Source organism: Pelophylax lessonae (genome assembly GCF_965119305.1).
Source record: "Pelophylax lessonae genome assembly, chromosome: 3".
NCBI lineage: Eukaryota > Metazoa > Chordata > Amphibia > Anura > Ranidae > Pelophylax > Pelophylax lessonae.
Window position 1 is genome coordinate 142,337,705 of NC_138770.1, and position 20,824 is coordinate 142,358,528.

At 46.8% G+C, this 20,824-nt stretch overlaps 1 protein-coding gene across 1 annotated transcript in view; it reads left to right on the forward strand.

Moving 5' to 3' along the window:
* Positions 1-779: 779 nt before the first annotated feature.
* Positions 780-20,824, forward strand: part of E2F6 (E2F transcription factor 6) — a 64,114-nt gene continuing 44,069 nt past the window's right edge. The window contains exons 1-2 of the mRNA XM_082251693.1: positions 780-896; positions 9,885-9,930. Coding sequence (XP_082107819.1) covers positions 825-896; positions 9,885-9,930 — 118 coding nt within the window. The 5' untranslated portion in view covers positions 780-824. The remainder of the gene's footprint in view (positions 897-9,884; positions 9,931-20,824) is intronic.

Genomic DNA, 20,824 nt, shown 5'->3' on the forward strand with positions numbered 1-20,824 from the left:
CCCTAAGAAAAATGTTAGGTAATTCATTGTATTTATGTCCCAAAAAAAAATTACTTTAAGTGTATTTTTTTTTTCAATCAAGAGTTTTATTGATAAATTAGTTACAGAAACATATTTTCAGAAAACGTTCAAATGCACTAAAAAATGCACAAGTGTGTAACTTGGACATAAACATGGCTTACTTAGAGATATTAGTAACTGTAATAGTACAGAAAAGAAACAAATAAACCAAACATATTAGATCAAGTACACCAAATGAATATGAAACAGCATGAGATCTTCACAATGAGCAATCTGTTAGACAATTCAGCATTTTTTTACTGAAATGTTTGGTTTCGTAAACCTTTGCGGTAATATTGTATGACATAAAAAAAACGGAACTTCTCCAGGGTCTCTGCATTCAGAAAATATATATCTGGGGTGGGGGTGTAATCTTCAGGTCTAAAATATTTTTTTTTAAACATGTAAATAAGAAAAACAGGAAAACGGCTCTGGCAGAGAAAGGGATAAATCCCCGTGTGCGTCTTAACACTACTAGGACGTCTACGATCGGCACTAGCAGATGGATTGCTTGCAGACTGTCAAATCAGTCTCCACAAACATGGCTCCTTACCCTGGGACAGTGTTCTAAACTCTAGTGTCTGAAACCACCTGTCTTCTAACCAATCAGTAGCTGGTAATCTCCGAACCAAACGCAAGACTAAAGGGCATCAGCGGAAATCCTTGCGTCTGGTTGGTTGTGTCAGTAGAAGTTGTATCATGTGACTGTGAAGGGGGCGTGGCGTTGTTTCCCGCTGGATTGGCCGTAGTAGCGGTGTAGGGTGATGGCTTCTCCTCTGTCCCCGGAGTGTATTGACCTGTTATCGGGGGACTGTACGCTGTACCCCGACACTGAGGTGAGTCAGGAGACAGTGCGCGGGAGATTAGTGTGGTGTAAAGGGGCCCTCCCTCCCTTCCTTACCTTCACCTGCCAGAAGGAAACACTGTACTTCCGGGTATGGAGGAGCATGTGACAGTGATGATGCTTGGTGATTGGCCCAGCAGGGTTCTAGGGAGAGCTCCGGATAAGTTTTGTCCAGTGGTGGGCAATGTGCGCCCCATGGGCTCTCTGAGGGACCGTGCAGAGTGGCAGCAGGATACTTGTCCTGTGCCCAGCATTGAACTGCAGGAGGAGGCATCTCTGCCTAGCACTAGAAGGAAATGTAGTCCCAGCCTGCTTCTCTCATGCTGGCATCTCCTTGTGATGTAATTAGGAGTTTGGCTGTCTCTTCCATCTTATGTTAGCAGACAGCCCCTATTGTGCCCGCCGATGCAGGGCATCGTGCTCTTCGCAATTGCGGGGGTCGTTGTCGTGGCCGCCAATGCCGGGGGTCGTTGTCGAGTCCGCCAATGCCGGGGGTCGTTGTCGAGTCCGCCAATGCCGGGGGTCGTTGTCGAGTCCGCCAATGCCGGGGGTCGTTGTCGAGTCCGCCAATGCCGGGGGTCGTTGTCGAGTCCGCCAATGATGGGGGTCGTGACCGCCAATGCCGGGGGTCGTTGTCGTGACCGCCAATGCCGGGGGTCGTTGTCGTGACCGCCAATGCCGGGGGTCGTTGTCGTGACCGCCAAAGCCGGGGGTCGTTGTCGTGACCGCCAATGCCGGGGGTCGTTGTCGTGACCGCCAATGCCGGGGGTCGTTGTCGAGTCCGCCAATGCCGGGGGTCGTTGTCGAGTCCGCCAATGCCGGGGGTCGTTGTCGAGTCCGCCAATGCCGGGGGTCGTTGTCGAGTCCGCCAATGCCGGGGGTCGTTGTCGAGTCCGCCAATGCCGGGGGTCGTTGTCGAGTCCGCCAATGATGGGGGTCGTGACCGCCAATGCCGGGGGTCGTTGTCGTGACCGCCAATGCCGGGGGTCGTTGTCGTGACCGCCAATGCCGGGGGTCGTTGTCGAGTCCGCCAATGATGGGGGTCGTGACCGCCAATGCCGGGGGTCGTTGTCGTGACCGCCAATGCCGGGGGTCGTTGTCGTGACCGCCAATGCCGGGGGTCGTTGTCGTGACCGCCAAAGCCGGGGGTCGTTGTCGTGACCGCCAATGCCGGGGGTCGTTGTCGAGTCCGCCAATGCCGGGGGTCGTTGTCGAGTCCGCCAATGCCGGGGGTCGTTGTCGAGTCCGCCAATGCCGGGGGTCGTTGTCGAGTCCGCCAATGCCGGGGGTCGTTGTCGAGTCCGCCAATGATGGGGGTCGTGACCGCCAATGCCGGGGGTCGTTGTCGTGACCGCCAATGCCGGGGGTCGTTGTCGAGTCCGCCAATGCCGGGGGTCGTTGTCGAGTCCGCCAATGCCGGGGGTCGTTGTCGAGTCCGCCAATGCCGGGGGTCGTTGTCGAGTCCGCCAATGCCGGGGGTCGTTGTCGAGTCCGCCAATGCCGGGGGTCGTTGTCGAGTCCGCCAATGCCGGGGGTCGTGGCCGCCAATGCCGGGGGTCGTTGTCGAGCCTGCTGTCCCCAATGCTGGGCATTATTTTACTCTTTCTCCAGGGGTGGTCGCTGTGGCCGCCGCCGCCAATGCTTGGGATTATTTTTCTCCCTCTTTCTCTTCAGTGTGCTTTAAAAAAAAATACAGTAGTACTAAAATTGTTTTTTTTTTTAATAACAAACATGTTGTACTTACCTCCTCTGTGCAGTGATTTTGCACAGAGCAACCCAGATCCTCCTCTTCTCAGGTCCCTCTTCTGAGCTCCTGGCTCCTCCCTGCTGCCTAGTGTCCCCACAGCAAGCAGCTTGCTATGGGGGCACCCAGGCCGAGCGGCTGCTCTGTGTGTCCATTTAGACACAGCCGCAGGCCGGCCCCTCTTTCTCCTCATTTGCTCACTGAGTTTGAATGACAGCAGCGGCAACCAATCCAATCAGGAGGGAGAATCCTATACAACTGAGTCTCTCTTGCAACATTGCTGGATCAAGATTGGGCTAATGTAAGTATTAGGGGGCCTGCTGCACACATGCATAGACTGTCCCCCTCCCACTACTTGAATGTAGTGGAGGAAGAGAGGAAAGGCGAGTATAAGAGACATTAAAGTTGAACTCTGAGGAAAACAAACATGTTGGCCCTGAGCTGCAATAGTTAAATGCTGGATTAGATCTAGGAGAATAAGTATAGAAAAAAGGTTTTACTTACCCTCTCCTCCTCGCTGCAAGATTTGTCCCTGCAGCCTCTTTCCTGCACTCTGGAGGTCAGATGCACTCTACAGAGGTACAGTCCACTGCTGGAGCATGGGGTAGTAGAAGAGAGCAAAGACTGGCAGAGGTTTGAGCAGGAGAAACTGCTTTTCCAAGGCCCCTAGACTTAAAGCGGTTGTATCCCCAAAAAACAAACCCTGCAGGACAATGGAATAATGTGCTAGTATGCATCGCATACTAGCGCATTATGAAATAATTACCTTAGAAAGAAGCGCCAACACGGTTGCCCGGACACTGCTGAGGGAGCAGACATGTTCCCTCGGCGTCTCTTCGCTGTGAGTGGCCGGAGCCGCGATGAAGTCACTCCCACGCATGCGTGCAGGAGTTCACTTTCCAGCAAGGAGCTCTGAAGGTCTGGCAAGATACGCCGGACCTTCAGAGCGCATGCGCCACTGGTGTCAGCAGCTGCATGCAGGGCCAATATCTCCTAAACTGTGCAGGTTTAGGAGATATTAATTTTACCTACAGGTAAGCCTTATTATAGGCCTTATTACAGGCTTACTTTTAGGTAAAAGTTAAAAAGCGGAGTATACTACCGCTTTAAACAGCCATTTACCCCTCAGCGCAGGGGAGCATTTTTGTTCTCCATAGAGGTTAGCTTTTCAGTAATCCTTATGCTTTTCCCTTTAAATAAAGTCTGTCTTAAGAGAAACAAGGAGGCTGCCATTACTGTTCTTCATTAGTGAGAATGCAAGCTCCATGGCAGTACAACTGATCCTCTGGTTTCTATACTTTAGGGCTGATTTAGGAGAGAAAAGACACTACCATTGGCTCTCTGCAGGAAACTCCACACTGTGCCTGCATTTTAGGTACCATTCATAAAATTACCTTTTTTTTTTTTTTTTTTTTTTCTTTTATCCACCCAGACTAGCCTGTTCTGGAGAATGGAATATGTTTTCTATCATTTTATGTTTAGGACTGAAATTATATATCATTATTTAGCCAAGTTTAAATGAAATATAGCATTTTTTACTGCTTGGAGCACTGAGTGATATGTTTAAAGCAACAGCAGCATTTTTTTTTTTTTTTAGCCTGATTTTCTGCTATTTTGTAACCTAAATCGTGGAAGATCCAATTACATACACAGCTGAATGAATTGAAAGATGTAGGAAAGCAACAAGTCACCAACACTACGGTGTGTCTGTGTCAGTCTTATCTTGAACTCTTAAAGGATAAGTCTCACCTTTTGGGGAAAAATAGTAAATGCGCACATTTTTGCAGGAAAAAAAAAGTGCATTCATTTTTTTTCCCCTCAGGAGTCTGGAAAGCATTGCACCCATGATCAGTGGATTTGGGGTGCATTCTGGGGCTCCTGCAGACAAGCCCTGCAGCTTTCAGCCCGTACTTCTGATATAGGCTGACTGTTTACAAACTGCAGGGCTTGTGAATGACCTACTAAAGTTCATTGAGAACTACAAGCTCACAGTAGTACCGACAGTAGCTGTAGTTCGCCCATTCACAGATCACTGTGAATGAATGATGCGGCTGTGTAAGCAGAGCCACGCAAGACTGCGCTATTGTCAAAATTTGACAGCGGGGGCATGAGGGAGCTGTAGAGTTTTACACCCAAATTATGGGTGTAACGTGCTTTAAAAAGTGGTTTTAAAGTGGTTGTAAAGGCTGAAGGTTTTTTACCTTCATGCATTCTTTGCTTGAAGGTAAAAAAAAAGCCTTCTGCGAGCTGCTCCTTTCACAGCCCCCCTAATAATAATTTGAGCCCCCTCTCAATCCAGTGATGTCCTTGAGAGCCTCAGCTGTGAGACTCCTTTTCCTCATTGGCTGAGCCAGGAGCAAGAGCTATTGGCTCCGACTGCTGTCAATCAGAGCCAGTGAGCCAATGAGGAGAGAGCAGGAGGCTGGGCAGAGCCGCGGCTTTGTGTCTTATGGACGCATAGAGCAGGGCTCAGGAGCGAGCACACACAAGTGCCCCCATAGCAGGCGGTTTGCTTTGGGATCACTGGTCTTTGGGGCGAAGCCAGTAGCGCCAGCAGGGGACCTGACAAGAGGAGGATTGGGGCTCCTCTGTGCAAAACCGTTTGTTAAAAAAAAAAAAAAAAAAAGCCAAACCTTTAATACCACTTTCATGTCACTTGGGTCGATCTGTCAACATTTTGGGGGTTCTCGGGGTCCCTTTCCTCAGTGCCGCGTAGAGACTATCCAAGTGTTTACCATAAATCATAGGAACAGACATACTGGAGTGGCGTTGAATTTTTGATTTGCTCTGTAGCTATTTTTTGCAGTCACTTCACGAACCCTGCTGGTCTAGCACTGCAAGTAAAGTTTAGCTCAGAACACAGAGGATGGACACCACCCTGCTAGTAGAGACAGGACCTGCCTGGAGAGTGCATGTGCATTGTTAACAAACAGACAGCACTGGGCCTTGGAATTTCATAAATGCACATACCTTGTGTTACATCTTTACCTGTAAAAGATAGTTTATGCAAATAATGAAAAGATTCACATCACTTTGTAAACATTGAAATAAGTTGATTGTAAACCCATTGCAGTTCTTGGCATTGCACCCATTGCATTTCTTGGCATTGCACAAGAAAGTTGACCGGGTAAGTACCTACCGGATGTCTGAGAAGAGGAGGATTGGGGCTTTTTGCAGATATTCCTTGTATTGAGTGACATCCCCATATGTGGTGGTGTTATTGCTCCTCCATTTATATAGATTTTTGACATCTTAAAAAAATCATTTTTCTCTCTTGTTCATTGACACAGCTCTCCATTTTCATGACCGTTGGTTCTACTGCCCTCTACAGGAGTAGGACACTAGGCAGAGAAAAAAGCTTGAACACGCCTATGGGGCAGTCCCTGTGGGTATACTCCCACTTCCTGCTAAAGGTATTCAGTTTTTTTCTGCCTAGTCAGGAGTAAGGACCTAGTTCCTTGCTGGGATCTCTGGTCCTGGCAATTTTTGCTTTTTAAATGGAATTTTTTCCTCCTTTTTATTATTTTGTTCCTTTGATAATCTACAATCAAGTGCTGGACTGGGCGACGCACTGGATAATCTAGATCCTTATAGGGTCCCCCCCAGTCCAGCCATAAAACGTGTGCAGACCGCAACTCTGCGCTAGGTCCCGCGACATAGCCCCACTAGACAGGGGCTGGCCTGCGATTTTTTTTTTTTTTTTTTTTTTTTTTTTTTTTTTTTTTTTCAATCTCTTTTTATTAATTTTTTTTTATAACAAACATACATAGAATGAATAATCACAATATCAAAATCTATGATTTATAATATTATAAAGGAAAAATAAGAGAGAAAAAAAAAAAAGGAAGGGGGGAAAGAAAATTATTTCTCAACATCCTAACATATTAACAAGGGCTGGTCCAAATGATTAATCTTTGGGAGATGGGTATTCCCATATATATCTAAATTGTTGGTCCATCATCACTACATGCATCCATATAATACCTTAGTATAGGCAGAGAGTAAGTCGGTAAATCAATTTAGAAAGGAGGATGGTTACTTTGTTCAGGCCTAGGATCACTTATCTTTAATTTTCCCAAAGTTCGTTCTATTTCTGCCTTTAAGTACCAATCCATGTATCTAAAAGGTTTCATAAAGTATGGAGTTTTCCACGTCCGCAAGTTCTTGCTCAATAAAGGGTTGCCATTTATCAAAGAACATTTTTGTAGAGACATAATGTTGTAGGGCTGTATCCATTCGTTCCTTATACAATAGTGACCGAAGCTCCCCTTTAAGAGCATATAAAGTAGGAGGACTAGGGTCGATCCATGATTTTAGGATGGTCCTCTTAGCCGTCAAGAAACATAAATGTGTCCACAAAGGGACAGTGAGTAGTAGGTTTGCCTGAGCTGTATTATTTGGCAAATTGATTCCAAATAGCATAAGATGCGGAGATTTCCGTAGGTTGGTATTCATTACCACATTGGCATAGTGCACTACTCTATCCCAGAATGGAATCACTCTAGGACAATGCCAAAATCTATGGGCCAATGTAGGCCTAATTGACTTGCAAAGTGGACATATAAAGCTTTAGTTCTCTTATCTTTGGTGAAAAGGGCTGGGATATAGGCTTTATGGATACATTTAAATTGTCTCTCTCCATATTTCATTGGCCTGCTATTTAAACGTCTCGCGAAGGCGCATACGAACTGGCTGCAGCCTGAGTCGCAGCGTTTCCTCCTGGCCGACAGCACCCACATTACGATGGAGTGGTGTCCTGTCCGGAGCTTGTCCTGTCCGGAGCTGTTCCCACTCTGTTCCTGGTTTGGGGGGCACCCTCACCCGTATCAGGTGGGGAGGCATTCTCGGAACAGAGTGTTCCTACAGGGTCTGGACCCTGGAAGAGTCCAGGCTACTGATCAATATACTTGAGCTCCGAGCGATCAGACTTTGTCTGGATCATTGGACAAGTCATGTCCGCTACGGATCCAATCGCACAATGCCATGGCCGTAGCCTATGTAGTATGTCAATCACCAAGGGGTCACAAGAAGTCTTCTGGTGGCTCTGGAAGTAGCCGGCATTTTAAGGTGGGCAGAACGATTCGTTCCAGCTTTCTCTGCTCTGTGCACATTCCAGGAGTGGAAAATTGGCAGGTGGACTATCTCAGTGGACAGGCTTTAGACCAAGGAAAATGGACACTTCATCCGGAGGTGGTCCATCAGTTGTGTCTCCGGTGGGGGACTCCCGAGGTGGATCTGTTGGCCTCTCGCCTCAACAGAAAAGTACAGAGGTTTGTGGCACGGTCTCAGGATCCTCTAGCCGACATGACCACAGATGCCTTAGTGGCTCCCTGGAGTCAGGATCGTCTGATTATGCCTTTCCTCCTTTCAAGCTTCTGCCGAAACTCCTGAGCAGGATCAAGGCGGAAGAGATTTCGGTCATCCTAGTGGTTCCAGACTGATCTCGTCGGTCTTGGTACGCCGATCTGGTATGGCTGGTCGCTGATGCTCCTTGGAGACTTCCTCTCAGGGAAGATCTGCTGTCCCAAGAACTGATCTTCCATCCTGCCTTACAGTTGTTGGCTTTGACGGCTTAGCTGTTAAAAGCCAGGTGATGAATGATAGAGGTTTATCTGAATCAGTGATTCCTACGCTTTTAAAAGCTAGAAAATCTACTTCCAGGCAGATTTCCCATTGTACTTGGAAGACATACATTGCATGGTGTGCATCCCTATGGGTTCACCCTCATTCCTTTTCGGTGACTCAGATATTGGTCTTCCTCCAGCAAAGGGGTCGAGCAGCGTCTGGCCTTGGGTACCATCAAAGGCCTGGTCTCGGCCTTGGCGATTTTTTTTTTTTTTTTTTTCTTTTTTTTTTTTTTTCAACGTCCGTTGGCCATACACTCCTTGGTGCATACCTTTCTCCAGGGAGTGAAACACTTGGTTCCCCCGGTGCGGTCTCCGTTGCTGCCGTGGGACCTCAATTTGGTGTTCTCAGTTCTCCAGAAACCTCCCTTTGAAAATATTCGGGAGATTCCCCCTGCTTACGTTGTCCCAGAAGGTGGCCTTTTTTGCTGGTTTTTACTTCTGCGCGCAGGGTGTCTGAGCTGGCGGCGCTGTCTGACATTCACCTTACATAGTGGTTCACAGGGATAAGGTAGTTCTTTGGCCATGTCCATCGTTCATTCCAAAGGTCATCTCCGATTTTCACCTGAATGAAGACATTGTGTTGCCCTCCATGTGTCCCAAGCCTAAGCATCCTAAGGAAGTTGCTTTGCATTCCCTGGATGTGGTTCGGGCAATTAGGGTGTACCTGGCAGCTAAGGAGTCATTTCGGAAGGCAGAATCACGATTTGTCTTTACGGATGGACCTCGCAAGAGACCGCTTCAGGTTTCCAGATGAATCAGACAGACTGTGGTTCAGGCTTATTCTATTAAGGGTCAGGTTCCTCCTTTCCCTGTCAGGGCACACTCTACTCGGGCGCTTAGTGCCTCCTGTGCCTTCCGTCATCAGGCGTCAGTGGTGCAGGTTTGCAAGGTGGCCACCTGGTCATCTGTACACCCATTCACAAAGTTTTATAAAGTGGATGTGTTGGCATCTGCGGATGCTTCTTTTGGCCGCAAAGTTTTGCAGGCTGCTATTTAAAGGGCTTGTGCTCTTTGAGGGTGTTATTTATTTTCAGGCAAGCTCCAGTTGAGGGTGTTTTTTTTTCAGGTGAGCTCCAGTTGTTAATAGTTGAGCTCCAAGTTACCTGGTTGGCGATGTCTAGTCTTGGGGAAGTTTGTTTTCTGCTGTTCCCACACCTCATGTTTGACACTGCTTTGGGACATCCCAATGGTTATGAAGATCAAGAGCTGTGTCCGTCAATGAATGAATAAGAAAATGGGATTTTTGACTTACCGTAAAATCCATTTCTCTGATGTTCATTGACGGACACAGCACCCACCCCTCTTTGGAGTTGGGTTTTTTCTTTGACACTGCTTGTTACAAAACTGAATACCTATAGTAGGAAGTGGGAGTATACCCCCAGGGACTGCCCCATAGGTGTGTTCAAGCTTTTTTTCTCTGCCTAGTGTCCTACTCATGTAGGGGGCAGTATAACCTATGGTCATGAAGATGAAGAGCTGTGTCCGTCAATGAACATCAGAGAAATGGATTTTACGGTAACTCAAATCCCATTTTATATGATCAGACATACTGCTGCTGAAGTTTGGTCTCTGTGAGCCTGTACTAATATATTCCCTTTTTGTCATCTAGACCAGGCCAAACCTTTCCAGTGAAAAAATCAAGATGTCCATGAAAAGTGAGTGAAGCTCTTTAATTCTTTCTTTGGATCAAAATATGTGGCTTAGTGCTGCAAGGTGCCCTGCTGGATGATCATGTATCCCATCAGAAATACCCTTAGAAAAATATCTATTTCCATAATTGGCCGATCATACTTCCAGTTCTTCATGGAGCTTGGTCAAACAACTAGTCCGTACAGTGCCTTGAAAGAGTATTTATACCCCTTGAAATTTTTCACACTTTGTCATGGGACAACCAAAAACTAAATTGTATTTTTTTGCGGTTTTATGTGATAGACCAACACAAAGTGGCACATAATTGTGAAGTGGAAGGAAAATAATAAATGGCTTTCAACATTTTTTACAAATATCATCTGAAAAGTGTGGCGTGCATTTGTATTCCTCCCTCTTTACTCTGATACCCTTAACTAAAATCTATTGGAACCAATTGCCTTTAGAAGTCACCTAATTGGTAAATAGAGTCCACCTGTGCATAATTTAATCTCAGTATAAATACAGCTGTTGTGAAGCCCTTGTGGAGAAGTTTAAACCAGGGTTTGTTATCAAAAAAATATCCCAAGCTTTGAACATCTCACAAAGCACTGTTCAATCCATCATCTGAAAATGAAAAGAGTAGGCCTAAACTAACAGGCGGGGCAAGGAGAGCATTAATCGGAGAAGCAGCCAAGAGGCCCATGGTAACTCTGGAGGAGCTACAGAGATCCACAGCTCAGGTGGGGGATAATGTCCACAGGACAACTATTAGTCATGCACTCTACAAATCTGGCCTTTATTGAAGAGTGGCAGGAAGAAACCCATTGTTGATAGAAAGCCATAGGAAGGTCCTGTTTGCAGTTTGAAAGAAGCCATGTGGGGGACACAACAAACATGTGGAAGAAGGTACTCTGGTCAGATGAGACCAAAATTGAACTTTCCCCAGTCATCCTCCAGGACGGTCACATGAGAGATAGGCTCCACCTCCTGCAGGAAACACAAGCACACACAAGTTTAAAACAGGCAGTCCTAGTCTGCCCCCTCAGTTCTTGTGTTTCCTGCGTCCTGCAAACACAGGCACTGGAGGGGACACTTCCCCAGTTTATTTTGCCTAACTCAGGCGATTTATCCACGGCAGGCTTCCCTGGATACCTCCCTGTCCCATAGCTGACGAGGCAGTCAGTCACAGGCTTGGGGTGAAGGAGGGGAGGAGAGAGTAAAACTCCCCAATTTTTTTAAAGAACTCCTGAACTCCAGGTTAAGACAGGTAGGCCGGGCCACTGGCTGTTTTAACAGTATTGGGAAAGGGGGTTCTGTGTTTTTTTTTTTTTTTTCCTCCTATCCTTCCTTTAGGTGAAGTTTAGGATCGGGGAAGAGCCTGGAGTGAGTAACTGAGACCAGCGGGGCTGTCCCTCTGCAGTATCCCTCCACATTCCTCCAGCCTTGGGCAGGCTCGTGCGGGAGAAGGGGGCTTCAGCGTCCTCGCTTTCCTCCCGCTGGTGTGTTGGTCTCTCGGCGCGTCTACTCTAGGTGACCGCGGGGAGTGTAAGTGATGTCATCAAGGTGGCCCTCCTACAGAAAGTGGTCGAGCAGCCATTTTGAATGTGGGCAAACACGGCCACGATCAGAGCGGTTGCCCTCTTTTGGATGTGGGCGGGCCCTCAAGCTTTTAATTTCAAATGACAGGACCGTAGCACCGTTCAGCAACACACTCTAGGCATCATCTTTCCCCTCCAGGCAGTCCAATGGTAGAGGACCAAGGCCGTTTTCCGGAAGCTGCAGAGCCAGGCCCCAGCTCTTACATGGTAAGGAGAAAGGTAGGAAGGGCTTTCCATGGTGGTCTGCACTCCTGTTTTTGTATTATGGTGGGGAGAAGTATAGATTTTTCTTAGGAGGAGGTCTTAGGAGGAGGGGGGAAGTCTTATCAGGGCTGGTGGGTCCCCCATGCTGTCTGTCTCTTTCTCTCCCCCCCCCCCCCCCACACTTTATGATTCCGGCTGGTCTCTATTTTTTCCACAGCCCAAAAGCCAGGAACTGACTGAGGGGGCGGACAAGTCTAAGAAGAAAATGTACTGCCATATGTGTGGAGTAAAAATCCTGCCCGACAGCGAGAAATTACTCTGCAGTAGGTGGATCAAGAAAATAGTGGATGAAGAGACACGAAGCCTCTGGCGAAAGACTTCCTCGATTTTAAATAAAAAAAAAAAATGACTTCCACACTTCGATCCCTACAATCAGCCATTAACGAGATGAAGGGTGAAGACCGGCCGTCCACCTCATCTCTCTAGGATTTAAAACCTCTAAACCAAAGGGAAAATCCAGAAAATCTTCCCCCCCTGCCGCTACCGAGCCCCTCCGATTCAGACTTGGAAAAGAGGAAAGTGAACTCCTATATCAAGATGGCTCCGACCCTGACAGCGATTCAGACTTGGTTGAATCTCAGAAGATACCCAAACATCTTTTTCCGGCAGAGAAAAAGGAAGAACTTTTAAAGGCGATTTATATTACAGAAGACATCCAAGAATTGCAGCCCCCGGATTCCATCAGGAATAGACTGTATAGAGGGCTTCAAGAAGAGAAGAGCAAATCATTTCCGATCCATCAATCTATCAAGGGTATCATAGCCAAGGAGTGGAAAAACCCGGAAAACAAATTTTTCCCAAAAGTCCTAAAGAGGAGGTTTCCATTCGACGAACAACAAAGTGTCCTTACAAAATGCCCAAAATTAGAAGCATCCCTGGCTAAGGTGTCAAAAATCGGATCTTTCGTTTGAAGACATGGGCCAACAAAAAGATGGAGGTCACCCTACGTCGAGCATACGAAGCAGGGGCAGCGGCAGCGTGATTTCATCCCAATATAGCGAATACATGCTTAGCCAGAAACGTGTAGTTTTGGCTGGAACAACTTAGGAGGCACCTGGACAAAGTTCCGGGGACAGAGGAAGCTCTGGAATCCCTCCTCATAGAAAAAGGAGTGGCTTACATTGCCTACACTTCGGCTGAGGCCGTAAGATTCTCTGCTTGCTCGCACCACTGGCCTGGTTAACGCGGCTAGAAGGGCCCTGTGGCTCAAGACCTGGGAGGACTACTATGCCTCCCAAGAACAAACTGTGCAATATCCCTTTCGATGGCAACTTACTGTTCGGCTCTGAACTCAAAAAGATGTTGGAGAGATCAGCGGATAAAACAAAAGGTTTTCCCTTCAAAAATCCAAAGCAAAAGTAAAGGAAGTGTTTTTGTCTGCAAAAGCGTAAAACGCAGACAAGAAATGAGAGGCAACAGACCCAGCGAAGATGGGTCTTCAGTAAGAACAAGGGCAAACCTAATGTTTTGTTCCCAAACTCAACATCTTCCAGCAAACCACAATGATGCCAGCAGGACTGAGGGGGGCAGGTTGCTTCATTTCCTCCCTCAATGGAGAGCGTTCTGCTCGAGCCAGTTTATTCTACAGATAATAGCCCAAGGGTACAAAATAAAATTTGTATCAGAGCCTTCAACCAAGTTCAGGTCATCGAAGGTGCCAACCAATTCAAGACACAAAATACCCATGGATACAGCAATCAGGGAATTACTAAGGGACAAAGTAATAGCGGAAATACATCCAAGTCTTCTCACTCTGGGACACTACTCTCAAGTATTCTTTTGGGCAAAACCCTCCGGCAGATCCTGCCTAATCCTGAACCTGAAAAACCTGAACAAGTCTATACATTACAGGAAGTTCAAAATGGAGACCATTTCTCGGTCCAAACTTTACTTCCAGCAGCAGCTTTTCTTGTGACTCTTGACCTGAAGGACGCTTACCTTCACGTCAGCCACCAAAAGTTTCTGTGATTTGCCACCCAGGAGGGGATAACAAATCATCATTTCCAATACCAAGCTCTTCCCTTTGGCATTTCTTCAGCTCCGCGCATATTTACCAAAATTATGGCGGAGGTCGTACAGGAGCTCCGATTTAAGAGGGGTTCAGATAGTGCCTTATCTGGACGACTTCTTAATCTATGGGGTATCCAGAGAGGAAGCATTAGCAGGCTTACACAAGATCAAACTATTTCTCACCCAATTGGGTTTGCAAATCAATTACGAAAAGTCGAACAGAACTCCTTCCCAAAAGGTTGCGTTCCTGGGTTACATTTATTGATACGATGGAGCAAAAAAGCATTCTCCCAGGAGGAAAAGGTAGCGAAATTAAGCAACGTGGCAAATCAGTTAAAAATAGCGAAACAAGGGACACGGAGAGCCATTGTCTCTCTTAGGACTCGTGTCTGCTTTAATTCCAGTGGTACAATGGAGTCAGCTTCACATGAGGGCTCTACAGTGCCACCTGTTGAATGGCTGGGACAAAAGCTTGGATTCTTTTGGAGGAAACCATTCTTATTCCCAGAGCGGTCTGGAAAACCCTGTTGTGGTGGATAGAGAGAGACACGCTGAGGAAAGGCAAACTATGGCTGCTGCAGACTCAAGTCCGAGTTACCACAGACACAAGTGCGTTTGGATGGGGGGCACACATTGCACAACAGGTCAGACAAGGAACCTGGGATCCAGAGATGGCAGAAGCATCCTCCAACTTGAGGGAACGGACAGCGGTACTAAAGGTTCTCTTAAGCCCCGTACACACGCACCTATTGTTGGCCGATCGATCGGCCGTCTTTTGTCCAGTGTTGTTGTGTTGGTTGAAATGTGCTCTAGACTGCACATAAATTTTGTCGGCCAACAACAACCAACTGCAGAAGTGATGTCATGTTCTGGTCTACTTTTCGTGTGTTTTTTCTTCACTGAGCATGCCCAGTCTTGATCATCACATTTTTGTCGGCCGAAATCTGTACTGACTGACGAACAATCGGCCGTTCTGTTGTTGGCCAACAAAAATTTTATAGCCTGCACACCAGATTTTGTTCGGCTGAAAAGTCGCTGTCGGTTGTCGGAAGCATCATACTAACAAGCCGATAATCGGCCGATCGGACGTTGGCCAAAAATTTACGGCTAACAATCGGTGCGTGTGTACGGGCCTTTAGCCTTTCAGGAGATGGTAGTGGGGAAGCATGAGCACATTCTACCGGACCATGTCACTACTGTGACATGAATCGACCCACAAGGGGGTACCAGGTCAAGGCCCCTTATGAGGGCAGCGCATGTGCTTCTCTCTTGGGGCAGAAGCACACCTACTATCTCTGACGGCGGTACACATAAAGGGTGCACTCAATACACTGGTGGACCTCTTGAGCCGGAGATAGCTGGACCCAGCAGAATGGGAACTAAACCCAGAAAATCTTTTCTATGCTCGTCTTAAAGTGGGGCCTTCCGGATGTTGATCTCTTTGCCTCGGCAAACAAAAAAAAGGTGACAATTTTTCTCTAAAGAGAGAGCCGATCTCACTAGGGATAGATTGTCTGGGATTCCCATGGTCGTTCAGTCTGGGGTACGTCTTTCCTCCGGTATAGCTGCTCCCCAGAACGATCAGAAAGATTTGGGCGGAAAAGGCAAAAGTGACCCTTGTGGCGCCTTTCTCGCCGAAAAGAGCCTGGTTCTGGGCTCTGAGGAAGATGGCAGAGGAAGACCTTTGGACTCTACCGACTCAAGACAACCTTCTCCTGCAGTCAGACCCTAAAATTGACAGCATGGATCTTGAACAGTGCATTTTACAAAGAAAAGGCTTCTCTGCAAGGGTAGTAGAAACACTCCTAAAAAGAAGAAAACCAATTGCAAGGAAAAGTTACAGGAAGATCTGGAATAAATACTCCGCAAACATGCGACCGAAAAACGTGGGCACAGTACTCCAACTTTCTGCTCGATGGAGCAGAAGCTGGCCTCGCAGTAAGCACTCTTAAAAGTACATTGCGCAGCACTTTCAGTTTTCTTGGATACTCGAATTAGAGAAAACCCCTCTGGTCAAATGGTTTTTCAAATCTATCTCAAGGCCGAGAGCATGAAGGTGGCCCCTTGGGACCTTTCCTTGGTGCTCAGGGCATTCACTCAAGCTCCTTTCAAACCAATTTTGGAATCTTCATTAAAAAACCTGACACTTAAAAACAGCCTTCCTAATCGCGATTTATGTCAGCTAGACAGGTCATCGAAATTCAGGCCCTCTCCATAAAGGAACCGCTCTTCAGTCTTCCAGAAAAAATAGTAAATTAGTACTGAGGACGGACCTGCTGTTTCTTCCCAAAGTTTCATCAGCCTTTCACCGGGCGCAAGAGGTTATTTTACCATCTTTCTGCCAAAAACCTGCCAACCAAGGGGAGGAAACGTTCGCAACCTTGGATGTCAGAAGATGCGCCCTTCGCTATCTGGAGGCCACCAAACAGTTTAGGAAATTTCCAAACTTTTTCATTTATTTGGTGGCATCCACAAAGGAAAATCTGCATCAAAATACTCCATAGGTAAATGGATTGGAACCGCAGTAAAAACGGCTTACAGCACCCAAAAACAAGCTAGTCCACCCAACTTGAAAGCGCATTCCACACGCTCTATTGCTACTTCCTGAACAGAGAAACCTGGGGCCTCCATTGAGCATATCTGCAGAGCAGCCATCTGGTCCAGTGATTCCACCTTTGTGAAACCTTACAGGATTGACTTGGTCTCCGCCCAAGATCTAACCTGTGGTCGAAAGGTCCTGCAGGAGGTAGTCCCACCCTAGGTATGAAACGTTGGGGTCTCATGTGACGGTCCTGGAGGATGACTGGGGAAAGCTAGAGTTATTACCTGATAACTCCTTTTCCAGGATTTCTCCAGGATGATAGACCCCCACCCTTACTAATGGAAGATATTAAGTCCATATATCACCTAGTTAGTGTTTTAACGACAGGGCAATCTTTGTACAACTGAGGGGGCAACCTAGGGCGGCCTGTTTTAAACTTGTGTGTGCTTGTGTTTCCTGCAGGAGGGGGAGCCTTTCTCTTATGTGTCTGTCCTGGAGGATTCCTGGAAAAGGAGTTATCCAGTAATAACTCTACAGGGTTCATACGGTCCTTGAAAACCTGGAAAAGTTTTGGAATTTTGAGATGACACTTTCCAGGCCTGGAAAGGTCATGGAAACTTAGGATTCCACTAAGGTTTTGGAAAAGTCATGGAAATATATACAGGGGAGGAGCGGGAAGCGGATGCTTAAAGTTTAATTTATTATTTTATTCCGTAATGTTTAATAAATTATTGCCAGTGCCACATACTATTTGCCTTCCGGGTCCGCGGTATGCCCGTGCACTGTCACTGGCCAGCAGCAGCCGAGGAGATGATCGTGAACCAATCACTGGAACGTGATGACGACGCGGAAGGGGGCGGTAACCGTTTCTGTTACCGCACCCCCACGTCATCACGTTCATGCGGCCGGCCCGCCCTCCAGTGACGCTTCCGCTGCCTGTGATTGGTTTGTTTTCTCCCGGCTGTTATTGCTGCTGCTGGCCAGTCAATGTCTCCAGGCAAACCGCGGCCGGCCCTCCCCGCTGCCAGTGATTGGTTCACGATCATCTCCTCGGCTGCTGCTGGCCAGTGACTGACAGTAGGGCAAACTGCGGACCCGGAAGGACACCTACCTGTGATGTCCGCAGCCTCTGACCACCTCCTGTATCATGTCCGCAGTCTCTGACCACCTCCTGTATCATGTCTGCAGTCTCTGACCACCTCCTGTATCATGTCTGCAGTCTCTGACCACCTCCTGTATCATGTCTGCAGTCTCTGACCACCTCCTGTATCATGTCCTCAGCCTCTGACCTTCTCCTGTATCATGTCCGCTAAATGTACAGTGTGTGTCGTAAAACGTTTGACATTTCAAACATGGGAGAGGCAGCGCTGTCTAGCCACGCTAAAGGTGCAAAGCACCAGTCTGCAGCTGCGTGCTTGACAGCTTCCAATCCGATCGCTGGCTTTTTCACCCGTGCGCCTGAAGTGACACCGGCTCCCAGCTGCGGCAGCGGTGCTTCCATCTCATCCACTGTAAAACAAGGGACCATTTTGAGTCACGCTGTATCCAGAAATGAAACCCTAACTGCAGAGGTACTGTACACTACAAAGATTGTCATTTATTTTAGTAAAAATAGGCTGGGTGTGACATAAATTTTCTTCTTATTTAACATCTATACATAGACATTTCATGAAACATTAGGTCATGAATATTTACGTGAAGTCATGGAAAAGTCATGGAATTTTGTTGGTGAAAATGTGTATGAACCCTGACTCTAGCTTTTTGGCCTAAAAGCAAAAGTCTCTGTGGAAAACGAACACTGCACATCACCCTAAACACACCATCCCCACCGTGAAACATGATGGTGGCAGCATCATGTTGTGGGGATGCAGGGACCCGGAAGCTGTTCAGAGTTGATGGGAAGATGGATGGAGCCAAATGTAGGGCAATCTTAGAAGAAAACCTGTTAGAGTCTGCAAAAGACTTGAGATCGGAGTGGAGGTTTATCTTCCAGCAGGACAACGACCCTAAACATACAGCCAGAGCTACAACGAAATGGTTTCGATCAAAGCATATTCATGTGTTAGAATGGCCTAATTAAAGTCCAGACCTAAATCCAATTGAGAATATGTGACAAGATTTGAAAATTGCTGTTCACAGACGCTCTCCATTCAATCTGACAGAGCTTGAGCTATTTTGCAAAGAAGAATGGGAAACAATTTCACCCTTCTAGATGTGCAAAGCTGGTAGAGACCTACCCAAAAAGACTTGCAGCTGTCATTTCAGCGAAAGGTGGTTCTACAAAGTATTGACTCAGGGGGGCTGAACACAAATGCACGCCACACTTTTGACAAATTTTTTTTGTAAAAAATTTTGAAAACCATTTATCATTTTCCTTCCACTTCACAATTAGTGGCACTTTGTGTTGGCTTATCACTTTAAAAACCCAATGAAATACAGTTTTGGTTGTAACATGACAAAATGAGGAAAATTGCAAGGGGTATGAATACTTTTTCACGGCACTGTATTTTATGATTATAAAGTGTATCAGATGTCATATAATTTTTTTTTTTTTGGGTGGTGTGGAGAAGGGTTAGTTATGTTTGCGGTCTGTAACCCCAATAGGGAAAGTTAGTCCTTTCTATTTGTTTTGCTGACTGCTCTCTGTGGCATGGGAAATCTAGAATTTTGAGTTGTCACCAGAACAGGAATAAAGAGGACATCTTCCAGTTGGGATTCATGTTCAGGTAACCACTGTCTTACAAAGGATTTTCTTCACTGGAATTATTTCCTCTCCTTTCCGTCATGTCTACATGACAGAAAAAAGAGGAAAATCTCTTAAATGAGACACCAATGGCAAAAATGAATCTGATGGGTTTAAATATTCCCTACTCTATACACAATTAATAAAAGTCTGTTAATCCTACCTCACAGGGCACAGGGTTTCACCATATCCAAAACCATTGGTTTATGGTGACTGGGCACTGGCCAAAAGAGCAGGCTTCCCTGCCCAGACCTAACTACCACCCAGCACAGTACTGCCTCAGTTTTGTGCTAGTGTCCTGAGGTAATGGATGTCTCACTGAAGACATTCCTTCTCTGGGCATTAGCCTGTGATTTTTCTCTGCATGCTTCATACTTCCTGAAAGTGGAAAGGAAGGGCTTCACCTGGATTGGTCATCTACAGTCCTGGGCTTAGAGGGAGAGTACTCAGACCTTGCTGCAGAAGATTGGGGATGATCTGATGGTTGCCATTGTAGCCTGCAGGCAACGCAAACCAGGGTACCTGGTATCTTGTAATAAAGCTGGCAGGGTTCTTTACGGTTCAAGGCTAGTGATCCCCCAAGGAGAAGTTGTGTCCCCGAAGACCCCCTTTGAGACATGCCTGCAATGATGGGTGAAGAATATTCTCTTTGATAGCCCTACAGCTGGCACATGCAAGGCTTTATTGCTGAATTCCCTGGGCATCTCTGCATACTTGGTAATTGCTCCTGCAGTCGAACACCTTTTCCTTAATAGCACAGTCTCCTGACCAGACTATTTTCCTGCAAGAATTGTGGTGGTGGGGTTCGTTAAGCCACTATTTGGTTTTGCTGCTGAAAACATGCTGAGGCTAAAGTGCTGGTCTGCTGAACTCCTCTTTAGGAAGAAAATCAAACAGCTGCCCTTTGAGGGCGAGAGTCAGTCTGCAGTATGGTGTCCAAGAATAAATGATGGAATTCCAATGCTTGCTCTTTCCATGCTTTATGTGCCCTAATATTTTCTGGAGCCCCAAAAAGGAGCAGTTTTCTTTGCAGCCCTAAAAAGGCTGCTGATTCAGGGTGTCATCACACCCACTCCAGGAGGGCAACAGTTTCATGTCTTCTACTCCAACTTCTTTATGGTTCCAAACTCAAACGGATACGTTCGACCTATAATGGATCTCAAGGGTCTCCACAGATCCTTGTGGATGCCGCAAAAATCAGGTTGGAGTCCACCCATTTGACAATTGCTTTAATTCATCAAGAGGACTTCTTACTGTCAATGGATATTAAGGATGTCTTTTGATCTTTCAGCCCCCCTAAGCTTTCTTTCAGATTTGTTGTGGGGGATTGCAACTACTAGTTTGTGGCATTGCCTTTTTGGTACATCTACTTCTCCCAGAATGCTTAACAGGTGTTTACTCTGATTCTAGGGCTCTTGAGGACTTATTCTATCCCCTGCAGGACAACCTGCTTCTTGGAGAGCAATCTGCTCAGGTCTTGACATCCTACTTCTTTTGCATGTTGCACGTCTTAGAGTGGTTTGCTTAGGTATTGAGCCTCAATGTGGTTCCTTCTCCCGAATTCCACTCCAGGGAGTTGCAGCTTAATATTCTTTTGGTCTGGGACAAAAGTTTCACAGTACCTAGATCTGCCTCTGCATCTAAATCGAAAGACCAGGTTAGTTCTGGAGTGGTGGATCTTTCCTCAGGTATTGGATGCTGGAAAATTGTTCCTTCAGTTTCTGAGGATGGACGCTAGTCTGTCCAGGTGGAAACGTGTTCTG